Source organism: Argentina silus (genome assembly GCF_951799395.1).
Source record: "Argentina silus genome assembly, chromosome: 18".
Taxonomy (NCBI): domain Eukaryota; kingdom Metazoa; phylum Chordata; class Actinopteri; order Argentiniformes; family Argentinidae; genus Argentina; species Argentina silus.
Genome location: NC_139672.1, coordinates 7,547,147 through 7,559,660, shown reverse-complemented (window position 1 = coordinate 7,559,660; position 12,514 = coordinate 7,547,147). Strand labels below are relative to the sequence as shown.

Genomic DNA, 12,514 nt, shown 5'->3' with positions numbered 1-12,514 from the left:
CCCATGGGTTTATGAAAACGAAAGTGTACATCTGAGAGTGTATTTGTGTGTGTGTGTGTGTGTGTGTGTGTGTGTGTGTGTGTGTGTGTGTGTGTTGTGTGCCAGCCCCACTCGTCCTGGTCGTTAAACCACTGCTGGAACACACACAGTCCCGTTTCCCCTCCATCAGTGTTTCTCCACACGCTCACAGTCCGGATGACCTCCGTGTTTTTGCCTTGTAGGGCAGAAAGGTGTCTGTTCCAGTCACTAGCAGAGAGAGAGACCTAAAGAGCCTTTCCATATACATTACATATCATCAGATCCAGCTCCAGTCTTCATTGTCTCATTGTTAATAATGACACTTGTTCTAGATAGAGATCTGTGGACCCACTGGAGTCACATATGAAGGATCCTTGTATAGGAAGAATACTTTCTTCTTCTCTAGTACTTGAAGTACTCTAGTACTGAAGCAATGTTGTCATGACGTTGTCCTGTTTACCGCACTGAGTAGGAAGTCTCAAAGTGTGAGTCTCTGGGACATACCATACTCACTCTCTCTCTCACTCTCTCTCTTTCTCTCTCTCTCTCTTTCTGTCTCTCCTCTTTCTCCTCTCTCTCCTTCTTCCTCCTCTTACCCCCTCCCTCCCTCTAAGCAGCAGGAGGGAGAGGCAACTCTGCAATGCAGACACAGCAACAACCTCAGTCTCTTTGTCCAATCAGTGAGCAGGCAGGGTCTGAGTGACTGCTGCGTCAGCCAGTCACAGAGAGAGAACAGCCACGATGAGGGCGTCTGTCTCAGAGAGAAATCAACCAAGGAGATCAGGAAAGGCTGAGTGACAATCAGAGAGTGAAGGGAGGAACAGAGAAAGAGAGAGAGGAAAAAGAGAAAAGAAAGGACAGAGATAGAGAGAGCGATTGATAAGGAGAAGCAGAACGAGGTGAAAGAGGGAGAGAGAACGAAAAACAAGAGAGAGAAGTAAGTGAGAGACAGATAGAGAGAGAGAGAGAGACCCACTGGTATCAACACTAGGTGTGTGTCTGGGGTCTAGTAATGACTATTTCCTTCCCTCCTCTCCCCATCTTCCTCCTCTCTCACTGCCCAGCCTGAGTCCTCTCACTGCAGCTCTTCTTATTCATCAGCTGGCTGAGATCCACCAGCTCCCCCATCTCTCCCCTCCCCAGAGCCCCTCTCAGCAGAGCCCTGCCCAGGCCCGGGGTGTGCTGCTGGGCCACGTAGGGCTGGCCGCTAGGAGTGGGCATGGAGGTGGGAGGGAGGGGGACAGGGACCATGCCGTGGCTGCTCAGGATGTAGCCCTCTTGGGCGGGCCAGCGCAGAGGCAGTGGCTCCCCGTACTCCATCGGAGCGCTGGGGGCCGAGACCACCCTCCTGCGCTCCGGCGAGTCCTGGGGGGTCATGGGGTACACATACTCCCCCGCTGACTTCCTCAGGGGCGCGTGCTTCGGGGTCGCCGGTCTCATCCCCTTCTCCCCCCGAAGGGGCTTGCTCAGGCAGACGTAGTGCTGGCGGGGTGCGTCGCCCCCTCCTCCCCCTCCCCCTCGCCCCTCACCCCCATGCCTCCCCCCTCCTCCTCCCCCGGCCTGCTGGAAGAGTCTGGTGGTCAGGTAGACGGCGGTGGAGGGGTGGTGGGGGGGAGGGAGAGGGCAGGGGGAGCCAAGGCCCACGGACCCCCCTCCAAGGTAGGTCTGGCTGGTGTCCCACCCCCCGGAGTTGGAGTCCGACAGCCGGAGCCCGCGGCGTTTCTGCTGGGGCGTGTGCTCCGGCGTGGGCAGAAAGCCAGGATCCAGCTCCCCGGACTTCACCCAGCCATTGGGCATGACGAACAGGGTCTCCCCGCCCTGGGAGCAGGGTCTGTCCCCGCCTCCCTGCCGTGTCACGCTGAGGACCGAGCCCCCCATCCCTCCCCCCGTCCCCAGCATCCCCCTTTCGCGCCGCTGGATGGAGGACTGCGGGGTGTTGTTGTTGCCGTGGCGACGGTTGGCCGGCTTGTGGGCCATGATCCAGCAGACGGCGAGGCCCGAGAGCGCCGCCCCGATGGTGAAGGCCGAGACTGCAGATGCAACCAGGAGGTTGAGGGAAACCAGGCTCTCGGGCTCGATCAGCAGACTCTGCTGCAGAACACCTGGAGGAGGACATAGAGATTATAGATATAGAATATATAGAATCGTTTTTTTTTTGCATTCCCATTTAAAGAACCTTTCCACAGTGGATACATCAGCAAATGTCTCTCTCCACCCCCACTCTTATTCCAGTAGCTTTATCACAGGAGGCCTACATTGAATTACGAATTTAATCGTGATACTCCCAATCTATAATCCATCATCATATTCTACCACAGCAGAAGTTGAATAGCTGAAAGCGCTGACTTCCTCCAGCCTATCCCTGGGGTTCTCCAGGCTCCAGGCTCCAGGCTGAAGGCTGCACTTGTCATCAGTAATACTGAATTTAGTTTACAGCCTCTAACTCTGCTCGCAGTTTCCACTCTGTGATGAGGGCGATGGCCCAGCCAACACCTCATTCCTGCAGTCAGTATTTCCACCATGCTCTGCTTTAATCACTCCCATCTGCACACACATGCACATGCACATGCACATGCACACAAACACACAGACGCACACACACACACACACACACACACACACACACACACACACACACACACACACACACACACACACACACACACACACAGCAGATGTCCCTGGCTCTGGTCTTCATTGCTTTCACCATTCATTCTGGTGGAACAGACTGCCTGGGCTATAAACTTGCCTCTCTCTCTCTCTCTCTCTCTCTCTTTCTCTCTCTCTCTCTCTCTCTCTCTCTCTTTGAATTCTGGATAATATAATATAATAATAATAGAAAGTTGTAGATGTACGATAAAACAGATGAGTGACTGCAGTGTTCTGGAACCAGAACCGGTTTGGAAGGTTCTAGAAATGCAGAAGAGATTAGACTATTTTGGAATGGAAAAAAATCACTGGTTCTGGGACAGTATGCTAACACACTGGGACAAGATCTAAGATCTTTTGAAGCTAATGTTTGAAGCTAAGAAATGCCTAAACGTTGAAGAATATTTTTCTGGAAGCTAAAAAATGCAAAAACATTCCAGGCACTCTCTGACACTCAGATGTCAGAGCATATGACATCGACATGTGATGCTTCTGCTATCTGCAGCTAGCTTCCGCACTGCCAGAATTTTTGCTTTGACTAGAACGCTTTGCACACTGATATTTGTCCTCATTTTTCTGTTTTTCATTTCCCAGTTTTTGTGTTGATTTTGTCCTTTTTTGTCTAGCAACACATCCCTTCCAGCCTCAACCAATTAAAAGCTCCCATGCTGAGAGGCCTTTGATTGACAGTGATCAGAAGGAGAGACAACACAAAGCCTGACAAATCAGACTGCTTAATCAAGCTGCTGAAAAAGGCAGAAAAACAGGATAATATTCAGTCCTTACTGCGGAGGCGAACACTAACCCCATGAAATCACCGACAGACGAGACTACATCTGTACGATACCTACGGACCATTAATTGTGTATTATTGCAATAGTGTGTATTGTTTTTGTCATTGGGCCTGTGTTTTGGAAGTCAAACCCAAATTTAGATTATCCAATGAAAAGCTGTTGAATTGAAGTGAACTGTATATTGTATACATTTTGGCATATATATTCACATAGGTCAGTATTTTTATTTTTAAAAATTTTTTAATTACAGTACGCGAACCAGGCAGTTGTAATGGAGGTTCTAGCCACTAGGTGGCGAGCGCTTTGAGGAACAGAACTGCTTGTACCAAAGTATGTATGACAACAACCTACCATCGCAGTCTCCTAGGCGAGAGGTGTTACCATGCTCGACGTCTTGTTGAAAAGGCAGTCTGTAATGAAACATGAATAATGGATTATCTGGATGACACCTACTGATTAATCTCTATGAAATACATTATCATAATACAATATTGATGCATTATTTCTAATGACGATATGATCTGAGGTCAGTGCATTGATGTCCCTAGTGTATGGTTAAGGTTGGGAGTAGGGAAGGGTAAGCTGATCTTAGATCAGTTTTGTAGTTGGCTCACCGTGTTCCAGGCCTGAGGAAGGAGCAGGTGCTGCCTCGGGTCCAGCCACAGTATGGGTCTCTGGAGGCTAGACAGTTCCTACACACACACACACGCACGCACGCACGCACGCACACACACACACACACACACACACACACACACACACACACACACACACACACAAACACATACACACAGAGTTACAGGGCAGCGTGATTGGAGCATGGGGCGATTTGTAAGAAGTCTATGTTGTCTGTAGTGGTACATTTTACACCTTGTAAAGTCTCTCTGTTTCAGGTCGGACTGTGTTTTCAGGATTAGCTTGTGTGTGTGTGTGTGTGTGTGTGTGTGTGTGTGTGTGTGTGTGTGTGTTACTCACTTCATGCAGCGTGAGTGTAGGTGGCAGCGAGCAGTGGGCAGTCGGACCAGGCAGGAGGGGAAGGCCAGCAGCAGAGTGTGACTGGTACGGTCCAGAGACAGAGACAGCAGCTGCCGAGCTTGGACAGAGTCCTCACCACACCTACACACACACACACACACACACACACACACAAAGAGAGAGAGAGGGAGAGAGAGAGATAGACACAGAACATACTGTTACAACCTTCTTTGTTTACTTGGTGGTTAGTCAGGATAAATCAAATCAAATCAAAGTTTATTTATCATATGCACAGAATACAGCTATAAACGGTAAAATTAAATGCTTATTACGAGCTACCTCTCAACAGTGCAATGAAATAATAAAATAGTAATAACTAACACAATATACAATCAAAAGTAATAACAGTCATATATAAATATTATATGCAGTATATACAGGAATTTTGGTTTACATTATCCTATTTTAATCGCTATCGTCTCATTAAATCTCTCTCTATCTCGCTACAGTCATCAACATTTCCGAGTTGTCAAATCATTGGACTTCGGCACAACTTCACGATGAAGGGACCGTTGACAAACTCCCTCCTGTCCTGTCCTGTACTGACTTGTCAGGGTTGAAGCCCTCCACCTCCTCCAGGAACACACTGGTGTGTGAGGGGGAGTTCTCCTCGCTGGGCACCATCAGGAACTTGAGGACGGTCCCTCGGGTGGAGCCAAGGAACAGCACAGTGCGGTTCTTATGGGGGCCGGCCTCTGTGTCCACCACCATGGCTGTCAACTGGTACCTGGGGGGGAGGGGGAGAGGAGGGGGGTGGGGGGAGGGGGGGGGGGGGGTTGTCTATTAGGGATATTTTTGCTAGATATCGCGATAGCGATATGAGTTGCGATACAACGAAACACTTGGGTGAACACCTTTTATTTCCACTGGACATGGTTGAAAACAAGTCAAAGAACAGTATCTGAATACAATAACCACTCTAATTTGAAGTACTGTACAGTGTCTATTCGTTTTTGTTTTATTGAGTGAGTGTCAAAGCCTCTTGCAATATGGATATTGCATGTGTTCATATTGCAATGTTGAAATTTGTGCAGCAGTACTCAACACAAAATGTTTACATATTTAATTGAATATGCCTTCCACATAATGCCTGCTGAATTATTATTATTTTTTTAACAGAGAGGGGATGGTCAACTACTAATAAAGTTTTTGTTTATAGGACAAACAACAGAAGTCATACAAAATATAACCAGCATCACACAGGATTGAAATTCCGCTACCTCAAAAATCTTAATTATGACATCAAACATTCTTCACCTTGAATGAGATGGAATGAGTGGTTGCCAGAACAACATAACACAAGCTGCATCATTTAAGTTTTTGAAAACACACATCAATGATGTCATAATCAAAATCTATTATTCTTTTTCTGTATTTCCTGGGAAACAGAACCAAACATACTGATTGTGTTCTTTTCAACAAAGACAGAAAAAGTGATCTTCGTAACACAAACCTTGCTGATCAAATGCAGTCGTGTTATACTATGAATTCCAAAGCCTTCCAGTTCTACAGGTCTCAGACTGCTGGTCTCTACTCTCCTATTACCAGTGAGGAGGAGCCCTGAAGTGACTCTAACAGCGACCAGTTGTCTGGTAAGAGCTAAATCTTATTTTCTAATCTTTGTTATTTGGTTTAGTTTGTTTCATCAAGTTATTCAAACATTTTGACCATCTAAATGACTGTCCTGTTTTGTCCACAGATTGGGGCTTCTCTCCTGCTGGGCCGAGAGTAGGGAGCCCTGTAAGAAGCCAAGGAGACCAATCTGAGATCACCCTCCTTCAATCCCGGCTGTCTCAACTTGCTCTCTCAGATCTCTTCTCTGTTAGTTCGGAGGAGGAGCAGGAGAGTGACTCTGACTTCGACCACTCCTCAGGTAAGGTTATCTAACACCCTGTCCTGTTTCATCCACAGATTGCGGCAGATCTAGATTGCGGAGCCCTGGACCTCTGTTCAGTCCCTGGGAGTCTCCTGTAAACAGTCGTCCTGGAAGTCTCCGCTGCTGTAGTCCAGCTCAAGCTCCAGCCACCCCCAACCAGTCCTGCCAGGCTGGGATTCATTTCTCAGAGCTCTACTCCCCCATTCCCAGTAATGACGAGCTGTTCCAGTATGACATGGATGCTGGCTACTCCTCAGGTTAGGAGTCTTTTTGTCTAGTGTTTAAAGACTTTGAATTGGTCATGTTGTTGTTCCGGTAAATTATTTATGTGAGTTTATCATGTTTGTCCCTCTTGATCCTCAGCTGAGGATATGCCTCTAGCTGAATCTAGAGAGGGGAGCTCTGAGCCCCTGGTCATTCCCAGGGAGTTCCCAGAGCACAGGGCCTTGAGTCCCCCTGCTGGTGCCCAATCCTCTGAGTTTACCTTCATCCAGTCCATCCAGTCCAGCCTGGCTCTCTCTGACCTCCACTCTCCCATTGCCAGAGGGGAAGAGCCCCAAAGTGACTCTGACACTGACCACCCCTCAGGTAAGAGGTCTACCTCTGTCTATCTGCTAATCTTTGATGATCAGTAAATGTTTGTCACTTAGTTTGAGTAAGTTGTTCTGATCTAAGATTGTTCTATTCTGATTCACAGATTGGGGCTTGACTCCTAGCAATGCACCTAGAGTGGAGAGCCCTGGATGCCTGGTGGAGGATGCCTCCCCTCTTGAAGAGTCCTCACTCCCCTCCTCTTCTGTCGAGGATTCCTCCAGAAAGAGAGGATGGGGGGACTATGGAGGAGAGAGCCGGAGACCCAGCCGCTGGTGGCTCCAAGAAACCAAGTGTCAGCAGTGCTCAGGCCAACCAAGACAAGGGAGGCAGGGAGGAGGGAGATGGACCAGAGGTCCACCCAGACCTCCAGAGAGCCAGGAAATTAGAGCATATCTCAAGCCTGGTCTCAGAACTAAATGAACATTTTGATGTTTTAGAAACTGTTTAAACTAAGATATTTATTGATTGCCTTTTGCATTTATAGCCACTATAAAATATTTCTTCATGATAAGTTTTAGCATAGGTGTGTGTAAGTATAAATACAAGTATAAGTTCAAAAATATATTTTTTATAATATATAGGTAATGTATGCATTTTAAATAAATAACATTTAAGACTACCACTAACTATGCTGTTTTTGTGTCTATGAATTTTTCTTTTATTGAGTGAGTGTCAAAGGAAAGGCCAATAATGAAGCCTCTTGCGATGTGTATATTGTGTTCATATTTCAATATCAACAGTCACACAATATATTCTCCAGCCCTACTGTCTATACAAGTCAATAACAATTGATTTGATTGCATCAGCAGCACAGAAAATACAAACTAGCCAATTAGACTGCATGAACAGACATTCTCAGTGTTTTCCAACCACTTGTTTGACTAAGTAGGTGAAGTCTGTACCTGCCCATGGTTTTCACCACCCAGGGCCTATGTCCCAGCAGGGGAACGGTCTCATCCATCAGGGGATGAGTCTTCACAAAGTTCAGCACCTCGTCCGGCAGGGAGTTGGATGAGCTGAAGTGAGAGCCCTGGACCGTACAGCCCCCGGGCCTGCATGGGGAGGGAGGAGAGAGTTTATTGAATTGTTTATTTCCATATAGGACAGATACAACATGGTAGACATGGTCACATGAAATGCTCAGATGCAGTGCATCATCGCACTTTAGCTAGTGCTAATCTCCAGAGTTGGCGGTAGCGGGAACACACACTAGCGCCCATTTAAGACTTTGACTTGAGCGGACAAGATACCTGGGTTTGGGCACCAGCTCCTCGGGAACGGGCGTCCAGATGGATTCTGGGGATTTCTGCTCCTTGAAGCGCCCCTCGAACACCCGAGCCAACTGCTGCATGTCGAACACACACACTGCGGACCCCGGGATGCTACCAGATGGAGAGACGGAGAGAGAGAGAGAGAGAGAGAGAGAGAGGGGACGAGGAGGAGGTGCGAAATGGAGAGAGAGGATTAGATAGGTGTGTTTAATATGGTGAAAATTCCACCTGGCCTAGAAGAACAATTTAACAGATGAGTTCGGTACTGCTAATCCCTAATGAAATGAAATGTCTCAAGGGGTTCATTTGGAACAGGGCATTTCAATTCCAATATAATGTCTTTTCCCTGTGTGTGTGTGTGTGTGTGTGTGTGTGTGTGTGTGTGTGTGTGTGTGTGTGTGTGTATGTGTGTGTGTGTGTGTGTGTGTCTGCATGAGCGTGTGCATGTTTGTGCGCATGTGTGCCTGTGGTTATATATGTGTGTGTGTGTGTGTGTGTGTGTGTGTGTGTGTGTGTGTGTGTGTGTGTGTGTGTGTGTATGTGTGAGTATACCTGTTGGGCGGTGTAGAGAACAGCCCCAGTATGACGTCTCGTCCCTGCATGCGTATGATGTTGCTGGTGGCGTGGAGCAGGTTGAAGTAGAAGTGAGAGTCCCCGGGGACGGAACAGTTGAGTCTGGCCTTGAGGAATGACGTCCACTGTTTCTCTAACACACGCTGAGACCCCCCCAGGTCCCCCTTACACACACGCGCCACCCTGGACACCATCACCTACACACACAAATGCAAAAAGATTGAAAAGTCATTGCTGATTTATTGCTGATTTATAATGGTTACTATGAAGATAGGAGTACATCGTCGAAAAATTGCTAGAATTCTGTGTGTGTGTGTGTGTGTGTGTGTGTGTGTGTGTGTGTGTGTCTCTGTGTGTGTACCTTCTCTAGGTGGTGGAACTCCATGGCCATCTCTCTGAAGAAGAAGTAGATATGAGGCCCCCACTCCACAGCACTCACAAAGAAGGGCTCTGTGAACAAACAACCATAATACTGTTAGACACACACACACACACACACACACACACACACACACACACACACACACACACACACACACACACACACGCCCGCGCACACGCACACAGCTCTCCATATCTCTTGACACCCCTGCTATGTAGCAGCAACCACATCAATATGGCTGGAACTCTCTGGGGTCAGATATTAAACATTCATGTCCTGTTTAATTTATCATCATGGACAAGCAGAGAGCGGAGGGTTATTTATCATGGATTTATTCATGTATTCATTTTCTGTTCTAGTTCTGACCTGCAGGGCTCTCTCTCTTCTGTTTCCTCGAGGGGAGATTTGTGTCCCTGGCCTACGTCTGATCTGATGCCACTGGCTGCAACTCTGCGCTCTGTACCTTTAGTCTGCTCACAATGTCATCGCCTTTCTTTCGGTGTTTCTTTCTGTCATTCATCATTTTCAACATCAGCGGAGGCTGCCAGAGGTAGACATCGGAGGACGGGCTCATTGTAATGCATGGAACAGAATGAAGCATGGTATGGAATGAGGGTTTGATACCATTCCTTATTTCCATTCCAGGCCTTACAATGAGCCCTTCCTCCGATTTCTACCTCTACCAGCCTCCGCTGATGTCGAAATGATGACAGAAAGAAACAATTTCTGCCTCCACCAGGTATGTAGCTACACTAAACTTATGGTCAAAAATGGGATATTAACAATAATAGTCTCTTAGCAGACATACTCGGTACCGCTTCTACAGACAGACAGACAGACAAGACAGACAGACAGACAGACAGACAGACCGACAGACCGACAGACACAGACAGACAGACAGAAAGAGAGACAGAGACAGACAGGCAGAGACACAGACAGACAGACAGACAGACAGAGACAGACAGGCAGAGAGACAGACAGACAGACAGACAGACAGACAGACAGAAACACAGACAGAGACACAGACAGACAGACACAAACACAGGTACAAGTAGAGGTGAGTGAGTTCAGGGTACCTCTGAACCATTTGGAGTCGTGTTTGACCGTGCGGAGGGCCAGGCTGTCGCCTAGGCTACGGTAGATCACCGCGTCAATCGCCAGGAAGTCTGTCACAGTCCCGGTGAAGAGACTGCCCTCTGAGAGAGAGAAAGAAAGAGAGAGAGAGAGTGAGAAGGGTGGGGGGGCATGCAAATACAACAAACATTGTAGAGAGCTGTGGATTATATGGATTATTCATGAAGACAAGGGTCAAGTCTCTCCTCATATGTCTTGTCCTGTCTAGACTGAGTCCTCCGCTCTCTGCTTGTCTTGTCCTGTCCTAGACTGCTTGACAGTCAGGTCAATCCATGAAATGCAATAAGGTCTTTTTTTTAATAACTTGAAGTGCAAGACAGATAAAAAGAGATTGAGAAAGGAATACAGAACAAAAGAAAAGAGGAAAGAGAGAGGGAGAAAGAAAGAAAGAAAAACAAATGATAATGAAAACTGTCTGACCTGCAAAGAGAGCTACGTTGGCATGCCGGGGGTCATATGGGCATCGAGCCATCCCACTGACTGTCTCTCCCACCATCTCTAGAGAGTCTCTCTGTAACACACACACACACACGCACGCACGCACGCACGCACGCACGCACGCACGCACGCACACACACACACACACACACACACACACACACACACACACACACACAGCACGCACACACAGACGCGGCACGCACACACACACACACACACACACACATGTGACACGCACACACAGACGCACGCACGCACATACACACACACACAAACACACACAGACGCACACACACACACACACACACACATGCACGCACGCACACACACACAAAAGAAGAGGTGTCATAACATATGAATCCTTGATATAGATAGATTGACAGATAGCCAGGTGTATAAACAGATTGAGACTCACAGTGTAGTTGGCACACAGGGGGTTAAAGGCATTTGTTCCACACACAAACAGTCCTCCGTGTTGGCTCAGTAAGACCTTGATGAAATTACGACACTCCCCCTGAAGAAAAGACAGCCAGAAGAATGAGGAGATGAGAGACGAGGGGACAGAGAGGGCAGAGAGACATTCTGAACGAGAGGACAGCATTAGGTAAACACTGCCAATGTAAACCATAGAAGCAAATGGTAAAAAACCACCATTCTGAAGCATAGAAGCACATGGTAAAACCCACCATTCTGAACCATAGATGCATATGGTAAAAACCACCATTCTGAACCATAGAAGCACATGGTAAAAACGATCATTCTGAAGCATAATAGTACATGGTAAAAATGTGACACTCTGAAGTATATGGGCCTATATTAGTCTGTACATTTTAAGGAAATTACACAAGCCCTAAATCTCTTTTACACTCAGAAAAATGCGCTATGACAGTTTTATCCCTTTATTCTAAAGGGAGGCATATAACCACACGTCTGCTAGCTAGTATGAGCTCACCAGAACATTCTCTGCTTATAGTGAATAGCTCTCTTGGGCTTTAGCTGAGTTGAGGAGTATCTAAACATGGACCATTTTTCGACCTTTTATCATTCCCCCGTCTTCCCCTCCCCCTGTTTTTCTCTCCTCCCTCCCTCTCCTGCCCTCACACACCTTTGATATTGTTCTCTCTCTCTTTCGTTCTCTCCCTCTCTCCTTTCATCTGTGTCCCTTAATTTCACACCACTCTCTCTCCCACGCTCTCTCCCTCTTTACCTACGCTCTCTCTCTCTTTTTCTCTCTCTCTGTCCCTTCTTTTATTTCTTCCTGGTGGTCTTCTATGCTTCTATTCATTTCTCTCCCTCGTTTGCCCCACTCCTCCTTCCCTCCTTCCCTCCTTCCCTCTTTCCTCCTGTTCTGATTCTTCTGTCTCCCCTAGGTCTGTCACCCTACCCCCACACTTTCCATTCTCTCTATCTGTCTCTCCTAATCCCCCCTTTCTCTCCTCCTCTCCTCTTCACCCCCATCTCTCCTTTATCCTTCTGCCCTCTTTTTGTCTCCTTATTTGCTTTGCTCAAATGTCCGTGTGTAACTCAGATCAGTTTCACGTATCAGATTCACTAATCAACAGATAACCCAGACCTAACTGTGTGTGTGTGTTTGTGCGTGTGTGTGTGTTTGTGCGTGTGTGTGCGCGTGTGTGTGTGTGTGTGGGGGTAGACTCAAATGCGGGCAAGTATTCTAAGGATAAAGTTGAGGGGTGTGATGAAGTGCAGATTGTGAGTCATACAGATAACATTTTAATAAGTATGTGTG

At 47.3% G+C, this 12,514-nt stretch overlaps 1 protein-coding gene across 1 annotated transcript in view; it reads right to left on the bottom strand.

The window, feature by feature from the left end:
- Positions 1–1,071: 1,071 nt before the first annotated feature.
- The window catches only part of LOC310819121 (semaphorin-6B-like), a gene marked incomplete at both ends in the record, with an annotated part of 13,201 nt that continues 1,758 nt past the window's right edge, over positions 1,072–12,514 (bottom strand). Inside the window, 12 exons of the mRNA XM_083690356.1 lie at positions 1,072–2,120; positions 3,813–3,871; positions 4,076–4,153; positions 4,437–4,577; positions 5,044–5,223; positions 7,869–8,018; positions 8,217–8,348; positions 8,790–9,007; positions 9,172–9,260; positions 10,269–10,388; positions 10,747–10,837; positions 11,183–11,281. Of these exons, the coding sequence (XP_083546482.1) occupies positions 1,072–2,120; positions 3,813–3,871; positions 4,076–4,153; positions 4,437–4,577; positions 5,044–5,223; positions 7,869–8,018; positions 8,217–8,348; positions 8,790–9,007; positions 9,172–9,260; positions 10,269–10,388; positions 10,747–10,837; positions 11,183–11,281 (2,406 nt within the window). The remainder of the gene's footprint in view (positions 2,121–3,812; positions 3,872–4,075; positions 4,154–4,436; positions 4,578–5,043; positions 5,224–7,868; positions 8,019–8,216; positions 8,349–8,789; positions 9,008–9,171; positions 9,261–10,268; positions 10,389–10,746; positions 10,838–11,182; positions 11,282–12,514) is intronic.